The sequence below is a fragment of the Phaethon aethereus genome (genome assembly GCF_964289735.1).
Source record: "Phaethon aethereus genome assembly, chromosome: 14".
Classification (NCBI taxonomy): domain Eukaryota; kingdom Metazoa; phylum Chordata; class Aves; order Phaethontiformes; family Phaethontidae; genus Phaethon; species Phaethon aethereus.
The window spans coordinates 11213882-11237382 of NC_138590.1; the positions used below are offsets into that span (position 1 = coordinate 11213882).

The 23501-nt window shown below is 62.3% G+C and overlaps 5 protein-coding genes across 6 annotated transcripts; 1 reads left to right on the forward strand and 4 right to left on the reverse strand.

Annotated features, from left to right (window-relative positions):
* Positions 1-17: 17 nt before the first annotated feature.
* NHP2 (NHP2 ribonucleoprotein) lies at positions 18-1493 on the forward strand (the record flags this gene model as incomplete). Its single annotated transcript, XM_082006271.1, has 4 exons — positions 18-168; positions 257-326; positions 398-503; positions 1174-1493. The coding sequence occupies 4 exons, from the start codon at positions 18-20 to the stop codon at positions 1297-1299; spliced, it is 453 nt and encodes a 150-aa protein (XP_081862397.1). The 3' UTR covers positions 1300-1493.
* Positions 1494-2951: 1458 nt separating this feature from the next.
* Positions 2952-5430, reverse strand: N4BP3 (NEDD4 binding protein 3; the record flags this gene model as incomplete). Its single annotated transcript, XM_082006302.1, has 4 exons — positions 2952-3524; positions 3750-4007; positions 4240-4794; positions 5017-5430. The coding sequence occupies 4 exons, from the start codon at positions 5428-5430 to the stop codon at positions 2952-2954; spliced, it is 1800 nt and encodes a 599-aa protein (XP_081862428.1).
* Positions 5431-12292: 6862 nt separating this feature from the next.
* Positions 12293-14699, reverse strand: B4GALT7 (beta-1,4-galactosyltransferase 7; the record flags this gene model as incomplete). Its single annotated transcript, XM_082006033.1, has 6 exons — positions 12293-12448; positions 12627-12731; positions 12910-12993; positions 13264-13489; positions 14179-14535; positions 14653-14699. 6 exons carry the CDS (start codon positions 14697-14699, stop codon positions 12293-12295), a joined length of 975 nt encoding a protein of 324 aa, XP_081862159.1.
* A 449-nt stretch (positions 14700-15148) lies between these two features.
* LMAN2 (lectin, mannose binding 2) lies at positions 15149-18672 on the reverse strand (the record flags this gene model as incomplete). The annotated part of the gene is made up of 8 exons (XM_082006102.1): positions 15149-15549; positions 15710-15829; positions 16151-16265; positions 16419-16580; positions 17716-17795; positions 18100-18217; positions 18327-18445; positions 18531-18672. 8 exons carry the CDS (start codon positions 18670-18672, stop codon positions 15389-15391), a joined length of 1017 nt encoding a protein of 338 aa, XP_081862228.1. The 3' UTR covers positions 15149-15388.
* Positions 18673-20174: 1502 nt separating this feature from the next.
* On the reverse strand, positions 20175-22269 carry ARL3 (ARF like GTPase 3; the record flags this gene model as incomplete). 2 transcript variants are annotated; one of them, XM_082006146.1, is made up of 6 exons in its annotated part: positions 20175-20222; positions 20320-20505; positions 21314-21364; positions 21533-21649; positions 21738-21881; positions 22252-22269. In XM_082006146.1, 6 exons carry the CDS (start codon positions 22267-22269, stop codon positions 20175-20177), a joined length of 564 nt encoding a protein of 187 aa, XP_081862272.1. The 2 variants fall into 2 exon arrangements, with proteins under 2 accessions (XP_081862272.1, XP_081862273.1); XM_082006147.1 differs by lacking the exon at positions 22252-22269 and having other exon boundaries at positions 21738-21989.
* Between the last annotated feature and the right edge of the window lie 1232 nt (positions 22270-23501).

Sequence of the window (23501 nt, forward strand, 5' to 3'; positions counted from 1 at the left end):
CGCGGGGTGGTGCGGTCATGGCGCGGGAGAAGCAGCCGGAGGCGGCGGCAGAGGCGGAGGGAACTCCTGAGCGCTCATATCGGGAGCAGCTCGACTATCTGAACCCCATCGCCCAGCCGCTCGCCTCTCGCAAGCTGACGCGGAAGCTCTACAAGTGCATCAGGAAAGGTCTCTCTCTGGTACCGGGACCGGGTCACGGCGGGGGCCGGGCCGGGCCGTGGCGGTGCAGTCCCCTCACGGTGTGTGTCTCTTGCAGCGGCCAAGCACAAGCAGATTCGTCGCGGTGTGAAGGAGGTCCAGAAGTTCATCAACAAGGGCGAGAAGGGGTAAGCGCTGCCCCGGCCCCGCTGCCCCGGCCCGGCCTGGCCCCGCTGCTGACACGGGCTTTCCCCTGCAGGATCACGGTGCTGGCCGGCGACACGCTGCCTATCGATGTGTACTGCCACATTCCCATCATGTGCGAGGACAGGAGCCTCCCCTACGCATACGTCCCTTCCAAATCGGTAAGGAGCTGGGGCTGTGCAGCTGGGAGGAAGCAGCCCCAGCGAGAGGGAGGCCAGTGAGCAGCACCCAGCTGCAACAGGAGCCTTCCCAGGGAGGCATAGATCTGGTGCCCGAGTAAGGCACCCGGTGCTTGTCCATGGCCAGAGCATGAGAGGGATGGTGCAGATGTAGGAGTGTTTCACTGTGGGACCACAGAGCCCTTTGCCCTAGTCGGGTCCCTGCAGCAGGGGGGATGCATTTCCCCCACTTAGTTCTGAGCTAGGGTCTGGCTGCTTGCAGAAGTGAGGCACTGGCCAAGGTGTGGTGTGTTGGTGGGGCATCTTCCCCTTTGTACACTGGAAGTTTGGGCGGGGGGGGGGGGGGGGTCAGTGACTTTGGGACTTCACCCCTGATGCAGGCAGCTCTGCAGACCCTGGCTCCTCACCCTGGGGAAGGAGTACGGTGCATGGGGCAGGTGCCAGCCCAGCGATTCGCTTCTGGGATGTGGGAGAGAAGCTGGGAAAAATGTTTTTAAACCCAGCATGAGTCTGGAGGGCTTGGGCAGCTGGCAGAGACATCTTCCTTGTGCTAGACCAGGGTATGAAGTGTGTTGGCTGGGTGTCAGGCCTCCCCACTTGGAGGGGACCCAGCACCCCCCAGCCTCCCCATGGCATCACTCTGCTCCCGCAGGACCTGGGAGCCGCAGCCGGCTCGAAGCGCCCAACCTGCGTTATCATGATCAAGCCCCACGAGGAGTACCAGGAGACCTACGATGAGTGCTTGGAGGAGGTGGGGGCCCTGCCCCTGCCACTGTGAAGAGCTGCGGACGGGCTATGCCCCGCAGGGCGGTGGCGGGTCCTCATCCCCCTGCTTGCGGGGCCATGTCCTCGTGTTTGTGGGGATGCTGCACTGACGGGGGGCTGTGAGCTCTGTGGGGGTGAATAAAGGTGTCTGCGGGATTTGTAGGACGCGGTCCCGGCGCTCCATACTGGGGAGCGGCTGTGCGGGGACGCGGGGCAGCCACGGTCCGGCGACGGGGGGTGTCACGGCTGGGGGCCGCCGCGCCGCCAGGGGGCGTCCGTGCTCCGGGGGGGCGGGGAACAGCTACGTCCAGGCGATGTTGAGCCGGGCAAACCATTCCGCGGCGGGAGAGGCGGTGGTCTTTTTCCGCGGGGGGGGGGGGGGGGGGTGTCCTGGCCGGGTTAAACCATTCTGGGGGAAGTGGGGGTGAGGCCTGTCCCGGCGGCAGCGCTCCGGGATCCTGTCCGCCCGCCCCCGCGGGGCCCGGCCGGTCGCGCAGGCCCGGGCCCCGCTGTGACTCAGATAGCTGCAATGCCCCAACCAGTTGTACTGCCAGCGCCGGGCCGCCTCCGGCCCCGACGCGGCAGCTCCCCGGCAGCCCGAGCACAGGGGAGCCCACAACCCCCGTGCATGGCTGAGAGCCCCGGTGCCCTGCGCTGCGCTTGAGGAAAGCAAAGGTGGAGGCCAGAAGAGTGAAATCCGGGTTTATTGCGGGGAAGGCCGAGGAGAGCTGGGCTGGGCCCAGCCTTCACATAGCTCTGCTGTTACAGGCATGGAGCAAGGCTCCTTCCAGCACCTCTCGACCTGGCCTCCCCCCCTGCACTGGCCCAGCTCCTAGGCTATCCCTCACCCTGGGAGGGGTGATGTAGGGATGCCTGAGCTTCTGCCCAACTTTAGGAGCATCCCTGCCCACATATCCCAGTCTTCCCCCTCCCCAATGGCCTCCCCATATGGCAGGGCGCCAGGGTCCCATCCCTTGCTGCACAAGGCACGCACCCCTCTCAGCTCAAGGGCTTCACGCTGGGAAGCTGCATTAACCACCATCCGCTGCAGAGCAGCGCCAATACTGGTGACAATGGAAAGCCCCAACAGAGCTGCTGGGGCAGCTGTCCCCGCCTCTCCCAGCACTACCAGCATTTGTCAGGCTTTCCTCATCTGTCTTCCCAGTGGCAGCAAAACCAACTGGTCCAGGCACAGGGCACTGCTGACTCCAGGACCCTGCTGACAGGGCAGCCACTGCAAGCAGCAGCTGGAACACCACAGCAAGGTACTGGGGCAGGGGACAGGGCTTGATCTCCTTAGCAAGACATTAAGTTACTAGGTTTTAGGGAACGGGGCAGCAGAGCAGGAGGAACAGGGAATGTCTCACAGGGCGCTTGGTTTCTGCCCCTGTGGCAGAAAGAATCACAGGGCAAACGCTTCTGGAGTCAGAGCATGGGGCACATGCAAGACCCCCACCCTGGCACACATGAAACCCCACCTCCAGAGACACCAGCCCCTGCCAGAAGGGCCTGAAGCGCTGCAAGAATGAAAAGGTCCCTTGTTGCAATCAGTCCTTCACCCCAGGGCAGCACCGTGTGGCCAGTCCTTGTGCAGACCCCAGGATCATTCCCATTGCAGCAGTAGGAGACTTCCCCCCCTTCACAGTCCTGCCAGCATCCCGCTGCTCAGATCTTCGAGGACTCCACCCGCTCGATCCACGGCGAGTCAGCCCCAACATCCCTGGGCTCCGACCGCAGCTGCCGCAGCTCCCGCTCCAACGCCTGGCTGCGGTGGTACATCTCCATGTAGCTAGCCTGGAGCTCCCGCTGGTACCGCAGCACCTTCTCCTTCTCCTCCTGCCAGGTTTTCCTCTCCAGCTCAAAGTTCACAGCCTGCAGCTGGCCCTGGCGCCGCTCCCGCAGCAGCTCTGCCCACAGCCACTCCACCTGCCGCTCCAGGGGCTCCGCCGTGTCACTGTGAAGGCCCCGGCACTTGGAGTCATCAGTTTCGCAGCCGGGGAAGTCCTGGCATGCTGGCATGGGGTCATCACCCAGTGGCAGCGGCACAACGGGCTCCAGGGGTGTCTGGAAGGAGTCTGCCAGTTGTGCCAGCTGGGAGTCCCTGGCCTGGACCTCCGCCTTGGCCTCCCGCAGCTGTGTCTTCAGGCTGAAGATCTCGCCCAGCTTCTGAGCCATCTCCTCCTGGGTGTCCCGGAGCTGCTGCTTCAGGAGGGAGATCTCCGCTGCCTTCTGGCACACCTGCAGGGCACAGGAGAGCAGTGAGGCGGGGTTGAAGGAGCAGGACCCCAGGAGTGGCAGCACCCCAGATTGTCACCGCAGCATCCCTGGGAGACCATGAGCATCATACCTGGCTCGTACCCACCGTCATGTGGCCACAAGTGGCACCAGAGCAGAGAACCGCTGCCCCTGTCCTGGCTCCACAGCCAGGAGGGTGGCAACAGGGAGAGAAGGAAGACAACTTACCTCCCACTTGGTCTCCTCCAGCTTGGGGCTGATGCGCTCACCCTGGGGCTGCCGGACCTTGGGCTCCTCACACTGGCACTGCTGCATGCTCAGCTCTTCTTGCAGCCTCTTCTTCTCCTGCTGTGCCTTGTAGAGCTGCAGCTGCAGCGCCCGCTGCCCACGCTGCGCCTGCTGTGTCACCTGCTGCAGCCTGGCCATGTACATCTGCTTCAGATCCTCCAGCTCATCCAGCCACAGCCGCTGCTTGTCCTCAAACACCTGCCAGCACAGGTGGACACTGGTGAGGGCCTGTAGCCTGTCCCTAGGTGGGGCAGCCCCAGAGAGGGATCCCAGAAGGTCCTGTGATACTGGGTCCTCCCATGCTTGGACATTCCCAGCCCATTGCCCACCACAGCAGGACATCAGCTCCTTCACAGCTCCTTCCAGCCAGGCAGCACTGCCCTATGCACCTGCCCAGCGCACCCAGCGCAGCCCCAGCCCCGCGGCTCACCTGCGTGAAGGGGTCTTCGGTCTCGCTAAGGCTCCTCTTGAGCTGTCGCAGCTCTCCTCCCGTCTCCTGTAGCCGGTCCTCCAGCTGCTTCACCGCATCCTCCAGTGAGTAGGTGAACTCGTAGGGCGGTGGGGGCTCCCCAGGGCTCTGCAGCCGGCTCAGTGTGGCCATGCTTTTGCAGGAAAGGGGTGCCTTCTCAGGGACCAGGGGGTCCCTGGGGCTCCGGGAGACCCTGTCCAAGGAGCCCCCGATATGGTTGATGTGGCCCATAGAGGCGCTGAACTGGCTCTGGGCAGGCTTGAGGCGGGAGCCATAGGAGGGGAAGCTCTGAATGGAGTTGTGGCTGGAGTCGGAGGCCTCATCCAGGCTGATGGCGTGGAGCAGGTGGGTGCGGAGCGGGCCATGCTGCGAGGCCACTGTGCTGCTCTGTGACAGCAGCGTGTGCAGGCTACCATTGCTCTTGGACAGTTTCTGCCCCTTGGACGAGGACAGGCCCTGCATGGAGACCAGCCCCTTCCCAGCCACTGCCTTGAAGGCCGAGGGCCTGATACGGCACTGAAAAACAAGACCAGGGTCAGGATGAACCCAACAGCCCCCACCAGCACACACAGGCACCACAAGCCAGGGAGAACCAGCTTGCTCTCAGCCCCATATCCCTGGGCATTCTCAAACCCCCGTATCCCATCCTGGGCACAGACCGTTCTGCTCTAGCCCCATTCTCTTGCAGAGCGGGACATATCTTGGTGCCTGGCGTGGCACCCACAGCCTCACCCTCACCTTGTCGAAGCGGCCCCTCTCGGGCAGGGAGCTCTTGGAGAAGTCGGCCCCACGGTGGTGCTCGCGGGAGCAGCGCTCGGGGGACCGGTTCTCGCGGTCGCTCTCGTAGTCCCGCTTGTAGCAGGCGCCCGGTGTCTGGTGCTTCCGCTCCGACCGTGCCTCCTTCTTGGCCCCATGTAGGTAGCCGAAGAGCTCCCTCTGGCTCGGCCCCTTCCGCAGTAAGCCGTCGGGCTGCCGAAGCCCCCGCGAGCCCCCCAGCGGGGCCCTTAGCTCCAGGGGGGACAGATCCTGCTTCTCCACCAGACTGCCCACACTACCCATGCTGCCGATGCCGCCGACGGGCTCTGAGGAGAGGTAGGTGCCAAGGACGCGGGTGTCAGGCTCACAGGTCACAGGACCCTGTGCTGCTGCCATGGAGAATCAGAGAAAAGCCCGGTACCAGCACTGCCGAAGGAGAGACAAAGTCAGCAACACCAGGCAGCCGGGACTTCAAACCACGCCGGGACTTCAAACCACCCCGGCACCCCCCTTCCCCAGCTGGCCCCAAGGGCCCACCTGGGCCCCTGGTGCTGGGAGAGACCCACCAGGTCCCGAGCAGCTCCCCAGGGTACCCAGGAGCCAAGCGAGCAGGGTGCTGGCGTGCAGCATGCATCAGGCGAGCCACGGCGGGGCGGGGGCTCCCCCTTGCTGCCCCCCCCACGGCAAAGAGCCTCCCTCCCACACCCAGCCCCACCTCCTGCCCGCAGCCGGGGCCGCCACCAAAACAGGCACCTGCCGCCCAGCCAGGCGGGCGAGTTCGGGAGCCGGCAGCACCTGCCCGGGCCTGGCACCAGCCCCAGCCCAGCAGCACAGAGCCACCCCACCAGGACCCCATGGTCCAGACACGCTCCAGAAGCCTCCACAAAACGACCCAGGGTGTGCCCAGTCCCAGGGTCACTGGCACCCCAGGGTGCGCAAGCAACAAGCACCTCTCCTGCCCCACGGACAGCCTTCCCACACAGCATGGGCTCCCACACCACGCAGGGCAAGTTCATGAGCCCTCCCCATGGCCCTGCTCTATCCGCAGGCGTTCCCACCCCAACGCCAGGCAGGGACAAGGCATCCACAGCCCAGCCGTTGCGTGCGTGCAGGGGACCCCGTGGCCGGACACGGTGGGAGGGCGGTGGGAAGGGGCAGGATGTGGATGGGACAATGCAGCTTCCTGCGCAGGTGGCCGGGAAAGGAAGGATGCGAGGATGCCTTCAGCCTCGGCTCTGGCTCCCCAGCACCAGGGAGGGGGACGATGGCCCTTGCAGCCCTTCACAGGCAGCACCGGCAGCAGGGACACGGTGAGTGTGGCAGGAGCCAGGCAGAGCCCCCTCCACAGCTCCCAGCCTTGCCGAGGGCTTGCAGGCTGGGTTACACCCAGGAAGCTGCCCTGGTTCTCAGCACCACGCGCCGGGTAAACAAACACCCCACTTTTAATTGCTGCCACGCACAAACCTGTCTGACAGCTCCTGGCCTGCGCTGTCACCTCCCTCCCTGAGCCCAGCACCTGCTTCGGGCACCGGCACCCCATGACGGGCAGCAGGGATGGACCCTCCGGGAGGGTCCGGGCTGCCTGTGCTGCCACCGGCTGTGTGCAGGGATGGGGGACATGGATGGGGGGAAGCTCGCAGCATCCAGCCCCCCGGTACCGGGGCATCCGCTGGGAGCAGCTCGGCCGAGCCCCGCAGCGGCTCCTCCCGGCACGAGCAGCCGAGGAAATAGGTCAGATTGTGGGAGGTTTGGGGAAACGTTGGGGGAGCCCGAAGGTGTCCTGCCTCCGGCGGGAAGGGTGTCATACACTCACCTCCCCCAGGCGACAAAACACCGGTCTGGCCAGCCCGGCTCCTTCCCGAGATGGCGGAGGAGCCCTGCTCCCAGCCACAGCCGTGCCCCCGTCCAGCCCCGTCCGGGCAGGGAACGGCTGCAGATCCCTTCCCATCCCCTCCAGGTGTTAATCGGGGGGAGCTGCGGGGAGGCGGGCGCGGGGCCCCCCCACCCCGAGCCCGGCCGGAATTTCCGTCACGGAGAAGGCGGAGGGGGAGGTCGGTGGCCGGGGCCGGGGCCGGGCCCGGGCGAGCGCGCTGCAGCCCGAGACAAAAGCACCGCGCGGTGGAGAGCACCGGGAGGCGTACCGGGCCGTACCGGGCCCGCACTCACCATGCCGGCGGCTCTGGCGATCCCGCTCGGCTCCTTTCACCGTCCGTTCCCTCGCCGTGTTTGAACGCGCTCCTCGGTCGCGGACGCGCGGGTAGCGGGAGGAGCCGGCACCGGCAAATCGTGGCGCGGAGGCGGGCGATGGCGGCACCGTGGGGCGGGAGGAAGAGGAGGAAGAGGAGGAGGAAAGGGGGACGGCCCTGCCGTGCCCACCGGCGGGGCGGTGCCCGAGGCGGGGTGGCTGCGTGCAGCGCCGAGCACCCCTTGCGCAAACCCCCAGCGCGGGGAGCCCCCTGCCCCGCCGCAAACCCCTCAGCTACAGCCCCGAGATCGGCGGCAGCGGTTCCAGCCGCCAGCCGGCCCCGGTGGCCCTCACCGTGGCGGGGGGGCTGGTAGAAGTGGGCTTTATCGCCCATCCCGGGCGCGGGCTGAGCCGCCGGGTCAGGGGAGAAGCGTTTTGCTCGGCCTCGTTGGCTGCACCAAGCCCCCGAGAAAGGTCTCGACTCCATGGGACCCTCCTCTTGCAGGGCAGCCCCGTGTCCCCCCGCTACAGCACACACAGGTGTACAGGAGCCAGCGGAGGTGCTTGTGCTGCACAGCTTGCTCCACAGGCTGTGGCACACCATGGGGTGCATGGAGTTACCTCCGTGGGGCTGCCACCCGCCCCAGTGCCTGGCCTGGCGCTGGTGAGACACGACATCTTTCATCCCTCTGAATCAGCCCTACCACGTCCTGGCTGGGATCCGGTTTTGTCACTCGCCACCCCTGCAGCGTGCCAGGCACAGGGAGCAGGGATCCCGGCACAGGGTGGACCTGGTCACTGGGCATCCCGGCCGCCTCAGGCAGTGGAATGCCTGCAGCACCCCAGCTCCATCCCCACAGCAGCCCATGCACAGTGCCCATCTCTCCCCGGGGAAGGATTGCTCCCGCACCATCCCCAGCCTGGGTTTGGGGGTGCGTGCATCCGGCGTGCACCGGAGCCCTGCTCGCTGCCAGCTCCCCCCGCTGCACACCAGAGTCCTCAAGCTGTGCTGCCAGTGCTCACCCACACACACACAGTGTCCCCAGTCCCTGCTCACCAGGCTTACATGCTTGCATTATCCTCGGTGCGGTGCCAAGGCACACAACCGCTCCCTCCATCCCCGGCCTTCCTGTTCCTCGTGGCTCCTTTTCACCGCCCAGCTGCACGCCAGAGCAGCAGGACACGTGGCCTCCACAGAGGGGGGCCCTTCGCAACAGTGCCGATTCCCAACCTGCTGGCACCAGGAATACGTCTGCGACGCCCTGACCCTCTGCCTGGAGCTCAGCCACGCGTGGGGCCCATGGGGCCACTGGGTCCCTGCCAGAAGGACAGGAACATGCCCATGGTGGCAGGCAGTAATGGCATCCCGCCGGGGCCTCAGTCCGGGCAGGCTGCAGCAATGCTGGGCTGACTTCAACGGGTGCTGGTCACAGCCGCACCCCTCCTTCCTGTCTGCCCCATTTCCTGCTGCCACGTCTCCACCGTGGGCTGCGCTCCCCCCGAGCACGTCTCCATGGGATGGCAGCTCCCGTGGGGCCCGGGGGCTCGGCCCTACCCATGACACTCAGTGGCCAGGGGTGCCCTGTTCCCTGGGCAGAGATGCTCCTGCCTCCCATCAGCTTTTCCCCAGCCCCCTCTCTCTGCTTGCCTCAGTTCCCCAATCCCCCCCCCATCCCCATACTATAGTGATTTCATGTGGCCACCAGCAACCCACTCCAGGCACCACCTGGTTTAAAACAACCCAGCAGTAAGAGCCAGCCCATTGCCGTGCCCACAGCAGCCCCCGCACAGCCTCGCTGGCAGCAATTTGGGCCCCAGAAGGGGGGTCACAGATGGGCAGGACTGGGACTCCAGAGGCTCTGCCCCTGACCATCCTTGCCGCCTCCTCAGGGTTGCTGAGAGCACGCGAACGCTGGGAGGCCTCTGGCTCGTCTCTGTGGGGCTCCCAGCACAGCAGGCAGAGCGTTATCCATCTCCAGAAAGGTGATGGGGAAAAACCTTGTCCCCTCCTGCCGGGCCACTGCTAATAATGAAGTGCGTGGGGGGGAACGGAGCTGAGCGACCTCCGAGTTGCATTCAGGGCTATAAAAGGAAGCCGGGTCTCCAGCACGGCGCCTCTTCCACAAAAGCAACCGGAGGATGAGGGGGCTGCAAGCAGAGCTGAGAAATAGCTGCCAGGCAGCAGGAGAGGAGCCTTTAGCGCTGAGCGAAGTGCGAGGTGCGCATATGCTCTCTGTTTCTGCACATCTACATCTTCGTGAAACCTGCCCGAAACTGTGTCATCTATTTTGAACAGCGCAGAGAAATACTTTGATCTGCCTCTGCCAGCCCTGGCTGAGGTTCAGGCACCGGTAAGTGATGTACAGGTGGCCGATCCCAAAACCTGCGTGATGGAGAGACAGAAGTGGGGCTGTTGGGCTGACATCTCCCTCTGGCCAACCATGGGAACACCTCCGGAGCAGCGCACCGTGTGTCTGAGCCTGCCTGCCATCTTTGTGCCAGATACCATTGCTGCTTTGGAGCCACCAGGCTGGAGAGGCCATTGGGAGCTCTTGGGTAGTGTGTCCCTACAGGGCCCTGGGGCAAGGACAGGCCCCGAGCTGGGGAGGAGGACACGCTGGGCCTGCTTGCACCTTGGATGATGCAAAGTAGCACCGCCTGAGCCTCACCACCCTGCACTGCCATCTTGATCCCCTCCTTGGGAGGCAGCCCCCCTCTGCACCCCATCTGCAGGGCTCCAGACTCCTCACCTGGCTCCAGAGCAGCATGGAGAGCGGACGGCACCACATCTCTCCAGACACCCCATCCTGCTGCCCCTACACAGTACACGACCCCCACACTTGGCTTTGATGCTTTTGCCTCCCTCATTCTGGCACTCCTTCCAGGAGATACCACGTCCCCAGGGCCACTCAGCTTCCCAGGATGGTGACAGCTTCTGTCTGGGGACGTCTGCAGGCAGCCGGCAAAGCAACTGCTCCGGGAAGTGCCAAGCAGGGGACGAGGACAGAAGGAGGACAGGAAACATGGAGGGCCTGTTGCCAGCGCTGGCGAACGCAGGGGTACCGGCTGCTCGGCTGGGTCTGCCCCGCTCGAAGAGGCAGCACACCTAAAACATGTGCCAAGACCCCAGACCCAGCAGTCCCACCACCTCTGAGCCAGCCCAAGCACCCTCCGCTCTGGAGCAGCACAGCACCATTTCACCATTTCACTCAGCAGCCTGAGCAGGCAGCCAGGCCAGGCTGGGGGTGAATGAGAGGAGCTCAACACTGGCAGGGTCTCCCTTGAGAGTTGGTGGGCATCTGCCACCCCTCAGCATACCAGGGTGAGCGGCAGCATCCTAGAGGTCACAGCACCTGTTCGCTCCCAGCAGCAGGCATGGACCAGGTGCTGCTCCAAGGCTGCTGCTCCCACCTGGGGCTCAAGAGCCAGGACCCGAGCAGGGCATGCAGCCCCCCTGCCCAGCTCGACACATCCCACTTCCCTGCAAAAGGTGCTGGTGTGGCTAATTCCTACCAAACCCAAAAAAATAGGCAGTCCCCACAGCCCTTCCTCACCTGTTGCGACTTTCCCAGCTTCCCCACTTCCTGGATCCAGCACCGCAGAGCACCGAGGCATGTTCCCAGCAGCCAGAGGACATTCACCTCCTCCTCGTGCCTCCTGTCCCAGGGCACTCTCCCAGCACACGGTGTCAGTGCTTCGGCTGCCTCCCACGGGCTAATCTTGCTCCAACAGCAGCATGTCCCCAGGTCACCACACAGGTTGGGGACCTGAGGTTCGCAGGGCGCATCTGCCTGGTCACCTCCTGCTCACCAGCACCCCAAGGCTGACACAGCCCGTAGCTCGGGCACTTTCCCTGAGCTGTTCACTGACCCAGACAAGTCACATCCACAGCTGAGGACTTGAGCCCACAGCAGAGCCCTCACAGCCCCTGCCAGCAGCAGGGGACCATCACTGTGATACCCTCAGCAACTAAATAGCCCCTGCCCCAATCCTGCCACGCCATGGGAGAAACCAGCCTGGTGGCGAGGCAGGGCCGGGCGGCTAGCGAGCGGGTGATACCTGCAGCCTGGGCCCCGCACAGCCTTGCCTCTCCCTCATCAACCCAAATCCTTGTGCTCCTACCTTGAGGGGAGCGTCCCAGCCCCTGCCTCACCCAGGGAACCTCTTGTTCCCCTTGACTCAGGCGGGTTAGGGACAACCATCCCAATTCCTGCACCTCACCCATGCCACTGCCCCGGCTCCACCAGCACTGTGGTGAGTTTGGCCGCCAGTCTTTCCCCAGGCCACCTCATACAGGGCCAGAGCAGATCCCAGTTCCCCTCAGCGCTGCTGGGGCTACATCAGGCCCTCCAACACCCCCTGAAAAAGGTCAAGGCAGCACATGCCACAGAAGGCAGGTAAGGAAGGGAGCAGCCCAGACAGAACTCTTCTCCTTACTCCACAGAGAGAAAAGTCCTGGGCTACCTCAAGAGCTGACATCCAGCAGAGCTGCGGGTGCTGCGGCTCAGGGCACAGCTCAACCACAACCTCTTCCTGCAATGAAGCGGCCACGGCACAGCCCCGGGGGTACCTGGCAGCTGAAACACAGGCACCATCTCACTCAGTGCTCGTTTCAAACCAGCCTGGCCTCCAAACCAGAGCAGGCTGCCTCTCCAGACAGAGCATAGCTGTGGCCAAGCCACAAATGGGTGTGCTAAAGCCAGTGAAGTGAGCAAGAAAAAGGAGCAGCATGGCATGGTCCAGGGCATTCACAACTCACAGGTGCCCTGATAGTTCTTTATTGTCCTTTGAGCTGGGTGGCAGCTCAGCCATGTCCAGTGCAGGAAAACTGTCTCCTGCACCCACCCTGGGAGGCAGCACCAAGCATCCACACAGACGCCACCAAGTCCTGCTCTCAGCTTCTTCTGTTGGTCCCAGCAAAGCCTGGTTCTCGGCCCTTTCTGTTCCTCTGCATCTCACCAGCACCACCATGCTTGTCTGCTGCAAAAATCCTGCCTGCACCAAGCAGCTCGGCAGCAGCTCCGGCATCTCAGCACAAGCACAGCGCACATGACTGGCACACGGGAGATGGGCTCAGCCAAACGTGCACCAAGGGGTCTCACTTGTGTCACAGTCCAGCAAGATATTAAGGACGGTGCAAGGGGCTCCTGCCACACTCAGAGCTGTCCGTGATTCGATTCGGTACCTCACGTTGTTCAGACCTCCCTCCCGATCCACTTTAAACTGTTCCTGAGGAAAAGAAAGACTGTTCAGTCCATGATGGCTTCCAGCAGAGGGGAAAGCACCCAGTTCCCCGGGGAGGGAGCGCAGAGCTGGCAGGGGAGGACACAAGAAAGGAGGGCTCAGAGCACGTGGCGATCACAACCCAAATCTACCGTGGTTCCTTTCAATCACACTGACGTCTCACCTGCTTCTGCGCAGCGATGCGCTTCTGGTCTCTTTTCCTCCAGGCTGGGTCATGCAGGTGCTGGAAAGTCTCATATCCAGTCGTGATTCCAGAGGGACGGCGAACCTGGAAGAAAAGCAAAGCTTCTGTAAAGCTACTGGATAACTTGCTGCACCTGCTACTGGAGTGGGGAGCACAGAAGGGCTGCCTTCTCCAGGTCCCAACCTGGGCACCTACAGCCAGGGGCCAGGTGGGGAGACTAGAAGGGCAATTTCAACCTAGGAGGCCATGGAGCACCCCTTACCTGGAGACCAGCTCCTTTGATACGTCGATAAAACTCGTCGTCCTCCCGACCCCAGCCCCAGAAGCGGTTGGACATGCCATTGCACTGAAATGAGAGGGGCATTGTACCAGCCAAAGTCCAGTCCAACATGCCACGTGCCACAGAGGAACAGACACCAGCATCACAAGCCCCGAGCAGCAGCGCAGCCTCCCCTCTCCTGTTCCACACCAGCTCACACCGCAGGCTCTGTCCCCAAACCATTTTGACTCCTTTCCCCACTTCCCAAGCGTGGAGCACAAAATGTACAACTGTTAAGCAAAACAATGTCGTAGCCCCTGCCCCAAACTGGCCGCGATGTCCCGCCCACGTACTCACCATCTCATAGTGCTGCTTGGTGAGCAGCAGGATGCCACCCACATACGTCTTATAATGGTAGAGCGGGTGCAGCTCTGGGGATGCCACATGGAAGGGTCCTGCCTCCGGGAAGCCGTAGTCCAGCTGCTCGTTGAGGGGCAGGAGATCGACATCGTGCATCGCGATGTAGTCGGTGTCATTACCGCTCTCCAGGAAGCCCACATTGATCAGGGATGCCCTGTTAAACCTGTCGTGGGACCGGGGACTCTCAGTGCCACACACAGCAGCTGCTGTCCCTTCATGTCCCTCTCCCCTGCTCCTCAACGCTAAATGTTTGACTGGTCCCCAAAATGGGGACACACACAAACACGGCGCTCCCTGCCTTCACAGCGCCGGGTGCCATGGCTGCCCATCCTGAAACTGCACCCCTGCTTTTCCCTACACAGGCAGCACACGCTGAACCCGACGGTGACGCACAGGGCCTGGGCCACTATAAACAGTAAGGGGCTATGGCAAACCCTGTCCTGCCCAAGGCTCTCTGGGGAGCAGCATAGCACCCACTAGGGCTGCGGGTAGGTACCAGCCAGTGAGCTGGGGGTGAGCGACAGCATTTATTTGAATTTCAGTGTCCACAGATGTTTGCTGCTATAGACCTGCAACACTGGGAAGAAAGCTGAAATATCTAGGGGTAGACAATTCTCTTCTTGCTTAGGAAGAGAGAAGCAAAACACCACTTTGTCCTTCTATAAGCACTTGAGTGAGTAAATCTGGGGAGAGCATCACGCCCCTGCCCTGACCTGCCCACTACCCAGGCCCTGCACTCCTACATGCTGCCAGAGGCAAGTGGGAGACCCTCTCAGCCCTCACAGTGGGGACTGAGTTTCAGAGACAGGCCCCCTCACTCCCTTTGCTTGCTGCAGTGAGGGGAGACGCTACCTGAAATGATCCACCTGGTTGAGGATGAAGATGTGATGGCGGATCCTCTTCTTGCTCAAGAAGCGGTGCATGTAGGGCACGAAGGCCAGCAGCTCCTCGAAGCGCTCACGGAAGGGGACGAGCAGTGCCAGGCGGTGGGGACCCCAGGACGGCTCGTCCTCCACCGGCGGGAGCGGGGCCTGGGGTGAGCAGGGCTGGCGGGGATCCACCCGGCTCTGCCCGCCGCCGGGGGCCGGCCCCTCGCCCGAGCAACTGAGCTGGAGCCAGAGCAGCGAGACGAAGCCCAGAAGCAGCGCCAGGAAGAAGAGCGGGAACACGGACAACCTGCCGGGCAGCAGGCCCAGGAGCGGCGGGGACCTGGGGCACAGCGCGGGGGAGGGGGGGGTCAGCGGCCGGTGGGGACCCGCCCCCGACCCGCCGGGACCCCCGAGCCGCCCCCACCTGCCAGCCCCCGCCCGGTGTCGCCCCGCTCACCCGCCGCCACGCAGGCGGAGCGCGGCCCTGCGGCGGGCCGGTCCCATAGCGCTCGCCCGGCCCCGCCGCCGCGGGACACGCTGGCTGCGCCCCGCCGCTCCGCCCCGCCCGGAAACGCGGCCCAGCCCCGCCGTTCCGCCCCGCTCCCTTCCGCCCGGCGGGGCGGGCCGGGGGCGGGACACACACACAGACACACCCCACCCCCCAGCGGCCAGGTCCTCCCCTGCTCTGGAACACCCCCCCACCCCCACCCCCAGTTACGCCGGGACCTTCCCGGGATTGGCCCCCACCCCGGGGTCAACAACACGACACCCCTCGAGCCTCACCACGCACGGACCCCCGGCAGCTCGCTCAGTCCCTCCTGCAAGCAGAACCCCCCTTCCCCCAGCTCAGACAGAGCCAGAGCCGCAGGTGGTGTCAGTCCTTTAATGCCCCACTCGCAGCCCCCTCCCGACCCCTTTACATTCACGCCTGCACAGAGGCAGCGCGGCCGGGAGCGTCAGAAAAAACGGGGGAGTGACCATAGGCTCCAGCCCCACAGCCCTGGGGAGCCCAGCAGGTACAGCCCCCTCGGTCCAAGCCACCAGGCACCGAGGGCCAGGCAGGGGGTACAGCCAAACAGACAGGTAAGAAAATACTTCTGATATTTCTCAGAAACAGCTTTTAGAAACCACAGTTTTTACAACTCCCCATAGAAAAGATGGGTTTGGGCACAGGCCACGGCCCAGGTCTTCAGCTAGTAGAAACGCTTGTTCCGCTCCTGACGTTTCTGGAAGACCACAGCTCCCACCACCGCACAGACGATGATGCCCAGCAGTGCGCAGAGCAGGAGCAGGAACACCTTCCAGCCTGTCAGAGGCCCACTTCGGAAATTCCCTGTCGGGTCATCCACGTTGTCTGCAAGGACAAGAACAGCTACAGAGACGGACCTGGCTTTGGCTCCTGCAGGGGTTCACAGGGAGTCATGGTTCTGATGCCTTTCAACAAGCCTTTAAGTGTCGAGCCAGCCCCAACATCACAATCGTCCACCAAAGGCTTCCACAGCCCAGAGACTCACCTTTGGGTGATTTAAGGAGGCTGACACTAGGCTCAATCTTGGTCCAGTCAACAGTCTCATCTTCTAGAGGGTGCTCCACCATGAGCTGGAATAGCTTCATCGAGATAATGTCATGATTGTCTAGGAAACAACCATCAGCACCGAAGACTGTCAGAAGCTGAGACATCCACGCACTCAGCGCACCCCTAGGACTGTGCTTTGCCAGGTCCAGGTCTCCTTCCCTCTCAAGCCCCCCTCGCACCCCACGTATCAAACTGCAACTTGAGATGTTCCTTAGCTCTTAGGTGCCTCCCTTTCTCAGGCCATGGGTCCTTACCCAATAGGGTTTCAAGATTTCAACAATTCAGGGAAAAGAAGCCATCAGAGCCATCCAATGCATCCATAGCATTATATTCCGGGCTCCAAACAGCAGGTATTCCTGCAAGCAAAGCCCCCTCTCACCAGACAAATCTCCAGTGCCAGCAGAAGCACCGAAGAAGTAGCCGGTTGGCAGCTGCACCCCTGCAATGTCAATGCAGTTCTTCCATTCGTTCCTGTCTTCCACATCAGTCATCACCTGTAAGACCAGGGGAGCGTCACACCAAGAACGCACACTGCCATCCTGCCTGCCTGCAGCTGCAGGTCACCTACTGACACAGCAACACCCACCCCTCAAGCACTGCCCCATCTAACATGCACGAGACACTGCAGGTGTCTGCCAGCATCTCACCGTCAGCCGGCCTCGGGAGTACCGAATTGCCAGGAAAGTGTCATGGTTCTGGTTCCGAAGGTCGGCGGTGCACCCCGCCAGCTCTGTCCAGCGCCCATCCTTACTGTGGTCGTACGTCAGGGAGCCGTTGTTCACCATCGCAGAGATATAGGGGAACACGCGCTGCAGAGAGGAGAGCACTGGTACTTTCAGTCTGCAGGAGCCTTTGAGCTGCAGGCCAAGAGCCACCTTCCCCTGCCCAGTCAGAAACCTCAGCGAGAGCAGGATCTCAGCCAGGCACGGCAACAGAGCCACAGCGTTGCTGCACAGTCAGGTACAGAGACCAGAACAGTGAAATCAAGACTCCTTGTCTATGTAAAGCTGCTTCTGAAATGAATGAGAGCTTGTTCTGTCTAAAGCAGAGCAGCCATTTCTGACCTTCTGTATCAAACCCGCCCAGGAGCCCACACGGTACTGCACGGCCAGGGTAATGAGACCGCTGCAGATTTGCAGAGTAAGCACCAGACCAGGTAAGAAGTATACAGAAGTAACAGAGCACAGGACCCAGAGCGGGCCCCACATAAGCAGCATAACCACACTCAGGGCTTTGTAGTCAGCAGATTACATACACCAAGAGAGGCCAAATGAAAGCAAGAATTCACCTCCCACTGAGCATCAAGACAATAGGAAGATGGGTCATTTCCAGGTGCTTTATGACTTAAGTGTCATGTTTTCAGTACAACAGATCTCACTATCACAGTTACATTTTCTGATTGTGCCATAACAACATCCACAAACCCAGAGCAGGAGAGAAGACAAGTACCAAAAGCCCCCACAGGGCTGATCTGCATTTCAGCCATGGGGAATTCTGGAGCAAAAAGCCAGTTCAGGAGTCTGTCTTTTAGAGACACACAGGTTAGAAAAGAGAATAAGGTCAGAAACAACATGGAACAATCAACCAAAGCACAGAGAAGTTCAGGAAATAACACTTGGTATGAACACACTCTTAGGCTGATTCCTCTAACTTTACTTAACAAGTGATGCATAGTTTATACCAGTCCTCTGCTGCCTCTCATCCAGAGGAGAAAAGACCATAGAACATCTGTGTAGTCAACAACAGCAGAAGATGGAGCAAGGACCTTCTTATCTCTGTTAACACACATACAAACTCTTCCCTTTACCAGCTCCCATGACAAGAGCAGCAGCCCACTCTCACATAAGGAGAGATTTTTCCTTGGTCCAGGCATGAAGCACCTGGAGCACAAAGCTGTGAGGAAACAGCCTCCTCGGCACTTAATGATCTCCCCAAAGTACTCACCTCTGTCGCTTCATCATTGGGATATGTATCAAGGAAGATAGCCAGTCCATGAAAGTTGTCTTTGCTGCCAAAGACAGGACCTGGAACAGGGCAGAACACAGGGAACAGAAGGCTCTCAAATAGAATTTGTGCTCAGAGACTTCTACTGAAAAGAGCTGTAAGAGCTGTTTATTGCCAGGCAGATGACTGAAGGCACCTGTTTCCAGGGCAAAATGCACAGGACACACCATCCCGATCTAGTGAAACCAGACAGAGGAGAGCTCAAACACCCTCCCTAGCAAGAAACCTTCCAGGACAGGGGCAGCTCCCTGGACTGCCCCAGGGCACATGTAAGTGCTGACAAGGCCTCAGGCCGGCCAGGCAGCCCACGGCTGCGCACCGTACCTGGCACCAGGCGCTCTTGCGTGTACCATAGGGCCAGGCCGTCCCCATGCAGGTTCTTCTTGCCGGCTCCGTGGATCTTGAAATGGACGTGGAGCTCCCAGTCCTTGAGAAAGCAGGGCTGTGCAGAGAGACGGCCCAGCAGCGTCAGGGCAAGAGCCGGGAGAGGCGCTGGGGCTGGCCCGAGCACTCAGCGGCCTCCCCCCTGCCCCTGTGCCCCCGGCTCTCACCACGCGGTTCCAGATAGAGCCCTCCCGGCTGCGCTCGTCGGGCGTCAGGCGGACGTACTGGCTGGTGACCATGGTGCTGCCCTGGAAGTCCCACAGCGGCATCGCAGCGGAGCCCGCACCTGCAACGGGCAGAGAGCGCAGCTCAACTCGGACCGCCGCGGGGCATCCGTCTCGTCCCGCCCGCTCGCCCGGCCTCGCGCTCACCCTGATACGGCTTCATCAGCGAGTGCTCCCTCTTCAGGTGCTCGCTGTTGCCGTCCGTGAGCTCGGCGGGCGCCGGGCGCGGCCCGGCCACCGCCAACAGCAGCACCGCCGCCGCCAGCAGCCCGCCCGCACCCGCCGCCATCCTCTGCTTCCGCCTTCCGGTGTGCTGCTCCCGCCCCCAGCCCCACCAGGGAACGGCAGCCCGCACCACCAATCCAAAGCCCCTACACCACCACATTCCCGCCCCCGCCGGTAGCGTCAACTCCTGCCCGCCTATGGTAGACAAGGGGGCGGGGGCAGGGAGGCGCGTAACTCCCGCCGTGCTTTAGGCGGGAGGTTGGGAGGGGGGAGGAGCGGCAGAGCGCCTCCCGGCGTGCACTAGGCGAGTGCGGCGGCGCGCAGCATGCCGGGAACTGTAGTCCACGCTCTCGCCTCGTGTTAGTCACGTGGGCGCGGGAACGTGCGCGGCTCGTGCCGCCCACAGGACACATGACCCGCTCCGGCGGCGCAGACGCGGCGGTCCCCGGCAGCCTGTCCCCATGGCAACGCCACACAAGACGGCGGCAGGCGTTGGGACTGGGCCCGGCTGCGGCCCGCCCGGGTGTCCCGGCCGCGGGACGGCCCCAGCCCGGGGCCCCGCAGGCCTCGCCGAGCCGCAGAGCGGCAGGGCGGGGTAGAAATGCTGTCCCAGCACGGCGGGAAGGACTGGCCGAGGCAGCGCAGAGGTCGCAGGCAGCTTTATTCAGGGCCACGGTGCTGCCTGCGAGCAGGCAGGGCTGCAGCCCAGGTCCTGGCACAGCAGAAAGCCCCCAGCTCCATTGCAGTGTGTCTCCCACCCACCCCCGGCGGCGCGGGTGCTCAGCCACGGTGGCTGTGGTGGCCAGGGAGATCTTCCAGCCCTTGGGATGCGCATCTTCAGCAGGGCGACAGAAGCCCCAGCCTGGGTGCATTTAGGGCAATGCCCTTCCCAGGGGCTCTTGCAGAGCAGCCCCTCTCGGTGGCATGTACAGCGTGGCTGCAACCAAGGCTGTCACCAGGCAACGAAACCCCTCCGTTGGTGACGGCCAGGTCCTCTCTGTGTCTTTGTGCTAGTCCCAGGTCCTGTGCACATGTGGGAACTCCTTTGGCCAGCAAATGATACTGCACTGAGGCCTTCCTGAGCCAGCTGCCATGGCTGGGGCAGCACCTGTCGCATCCTATGGGAACGGAGGGGAATACACACCACTCGGGTTGGCTGTACATGCCATGTCTGAGGGTGTAGCCACTGCCATGGTGGGGTGTCCAGCATGCCCTGGGCAATGTGCGTGCTGCAGCAGCCTCTGTGGGGTATGCCAGCAGTGTGGATGGACAAGTCTTTCGCAGGTTCTTGCTCTGGAGGCGTGCAAGCCCTTGACTCAATAGGACATGTGCTTCCCTCCAACAGCACTGGGGCTGTAGGAGGGTTTCAGAGTACAAGGAGCCTGTGGAAACCCAGGAGGCAGGGAGAGGGGAAGCCAACTGATCAGTGAAAGATTGGGTGGGAAGCCCACCTGAGCATGGCAGCCTGAGGCTCAGGGCCCAGCCAAGCCCTCGGGGGGAGTCTAGGGACCAGGGCAGTCGGCCATGGGGACCTGCAGTTCAGCCCAGTCTGGCACTTCACAGCTCTCACTTCTTCCTGTTCATGATCTGTCTGAAAATCCAGTTCATTCCATCCTGGAGAGAAGAGAGAGACATGAGCACAGCCCCAAGAGCATGGCGGATCCTTGGGTCCTCTCCCACCTCTGCAGAGCCCGCAGGCCCCCATCTCTACCTGCACTCCTTCCCCAGACAAGGCTGAGCAGGCCTGGATCTGCCATTCCCGGTCCCGGTAGGTGTGGAGGCTCAGCCCTTCTGCAATTTCAGCTGCTGGTGCTGCAGTCACTAGGTCCTGCTTGTTGGCAAACACCAGCAGCGGGACCCCCATGAGGGACTCCTCCTCCGTGAGCTCTGCCAGCTCCTGTCAAGAGAGAACCATGTCCCAGAGCTGCTGCCTGCTGCCGCCCTCCTCCACGAAGCTGCCTGTCCACTTGCCTGTGCTGCCCAGGGGCAGACTGGGGCACCCCAGCTCCCCAAAGTGCCTCACTCCCCCTCTCTCTGGTGCTCTTACTGCAGCCAAAGAAGCTGCAAGGTCTCGACATACTGAGAGAGAGACATGCACCCCTGAAGCTCCATCTGCCCTATAGAGAGCTCAGGAGCTGCACGCAGTATTACCTGGGGTCTGACGCGCTCCTGTCACCAAGAGCCTTGGGCAAAGGGCAGCTACAGGAGGCTGTGTCAGCCCCGTGCTGTCTGGTACACCCACACTGCCGTCTGGTGCTGGTACAGCCAAGACTGGCACTCGGAGTCTCACCTTCCCCTCTCCAGCTTCATTCCCAGGGTTTGTAACTTTGAATTTGCTACTCGTAAACGTTTGCTTGGCCGTATTGCTAACCTGGCGCTGGGGAGGCAGGAGGAGGGCGTGAGGCTGGCAACTGAGAAGTCTCTCTCACCAGAGCCACCCCCATGTTGAGTACCCCTGGGGCTTCACACCCAGCTCGCAGGGAGCTGCTGGGCACAGATCTACCATGGGGTGGGGTGGCTCTAGGTGCTGAGACCCCAATCACGAGCACTTCCCGCATAGCTCTAGGGTCAGTATGGCCCCCACAGCAGTGCTGCTGCAGGGTAGAGAGCAGCCTCACTCCCTGCTCCAGTCCTCAAAGAGCTGGTGACAGCCAGGTCCAAGCCCCAGGACCCCACAGCCACCCCCTGCCCCAGACCCCTCATACCTGCCCAGTCTCCTCGAAGCGCTTCTGGTCTGCGCTGTCAATGACATAAATCTGCCGTGGGGACAAAAAGGACAGTCACTGTCTCCTCCTCGCCCGGCTGCACAGCCCTCTGCCTTGCATGGGGGCTGCAGGGCTCTCTTGGGGTACAGGGTCCCACACAGAGGGCACAGCTCTCCATGCGTGGGGCTGCAGGGTGCTGTGGGCGGCCACCCCACTCACCAGCAAGTCAGTGCTGCCCAGATACTTCCTCCAGTATGGGCGGATGGAGCGCTGCCCCCCGATATCCCAGACATTCAGCTTGAAGCCGTGCGAGTGGATGCTCTTTATGTTGAAGCCCTGCGTGAGGACACAAACCCTGGCATCACCCAAGAAAAGGGTAGGACCTGCCACCCTCCTGCCGCCCGTGGCCCCCAGCAGCACCTACCTGGGTGGGTGTGATGGTGCTGACCTCCTCGGATGCCAGGCGTTTCAGCAGCGTGGTCTTCCCCGCGTTGTCCAGCCCTAGCAGGATGATGCGGAGCTCCTGCTCCAGGGAGCCCTTCAGCCTCTGGATGATGGAGAGCAGCCCCTGGGGGCGTGGGGTGCTCGGGGCGCCCTGTGGGGTGTCAGGTCGTGGCAGAGCACCCTTGTTTTGGACAGGGGAGCTGGGCGCACTGTTGGCCATGGGTACCCTGTGTCTATGGCGTGACTGAGCTCCAGGGCTTAGCTCCAAGGTCTCCAGCCTCGGGGTGGCCTCACGGAAGATCTGTGCAGCCCCATTCCCCGCCCCGGGTGTGCTCTCCCTGCCCTGGGAGCCCTGCCAGCTCCGGGTGTGCTGGGGGGACAAGCCCAGGGTACAGCCCTGGTCCTGCTCTGCCAGGCTGCTTGACACCGCAGCCGGGAGCTGGTGCCAGCACACACACCCTGGCACAGGCAGGGTGTCACCGGACCCCACTTACCTTCTGTACATCACCCATGGTCTGGGAGTCACTCTGGCCCACAGCACGCCTGAGGAGCTGCCGGGGGCTCGTCCCCAGGTTCGGCCGGTGGCTGCGTGACTGGCACACTCCCCATCCCCGGGGGAGGAAGAGGATTACTGTCTCCAGAATTAGCTGCTGTTTCTCCATTTACCCGCAGCATTAAATAATGCCCTCAGCAAATCCCCCAGCCAGCTGTCGCCCCACCATCGCCTACCCCTGGGATAAACCAGGTCCTGCCAGGCTGGGGCACTGGGACACAGGGCGTCCCTCTTCCCATGGGGCCAGGCTCCGGCTTGGGGACAGCAGCACAGCGGGAGGATGAGGTAGCCGGGCACCACAGGCATCACCTTGGGCAGAGAGCGGCAGTGGGATGGAGCCATGCAGCCAGCTGGGAGAGGCACTGCAGCCCTAGCCTCTGAAGGGCAGCAGCTTCCTGCGCCAGGGGTGATGCCTCAGCACGTCCCTGGTCCCAATGTCCCAGCCTGCCTGAGCAGAGTGAGGTGACACCAGCACCCACGAGCTGCCCCCTCGGGCTGAGGCACACCTGGCTGGAGCTGCTGGAGGCCACGTCAGCCACTGCCCCAGCTCCCCGCTGCAGTCTGAGGGAAACCACCGGGCCCTGGAGCAGGTCGAGGGCTGGGCTGTCGGTAGCCGGAGGTCAGGGATGGCACAGGACAGGGGGCTGGTGAGGCATTGACACCTTTCCCAGCAGCCCAGCCCAGGTAGGGTGAGTGGCTTGTCCATTCCAAGTTTGGATTAAATATATTAATTAAGCAATGTCTTTGATTCTTGCATGCTGTAGTTTGGTCCTCAGATCAGGTTTCCTAGCAGAGAGGTTATCCTTGTGGTGAGGACTGTGAGTCACGCACTCTTAGTGAGACATTTTTATTTATAACTCCTGTTGCAAAGCCAAGCCAAAAAACACAGCTACACTCCGACAAAGGGAAGGGGAGAAGCACCATCACCCCTCGCCCCACTGCTGCTCAGTGCTGTGGTGGGGGGCAGAGGGGCAGCAGCAGGGACCACCCTCCGCTACCCCCTGCCCACAGACCCTCCCAGGACTGCAGCTGCTAATGCTGCACTGCTTTTGTGCATGTTCACGGTGGGAACACTTCATTTTTCTCTGCATAGATCTGCACCCAACTTAATGTTAGGGTTCTGCTTTTGATAGGTTAATCACCCACCTTACATCCCAGTTATTAACATTTCCATGAGTGGGTTGCCATGGT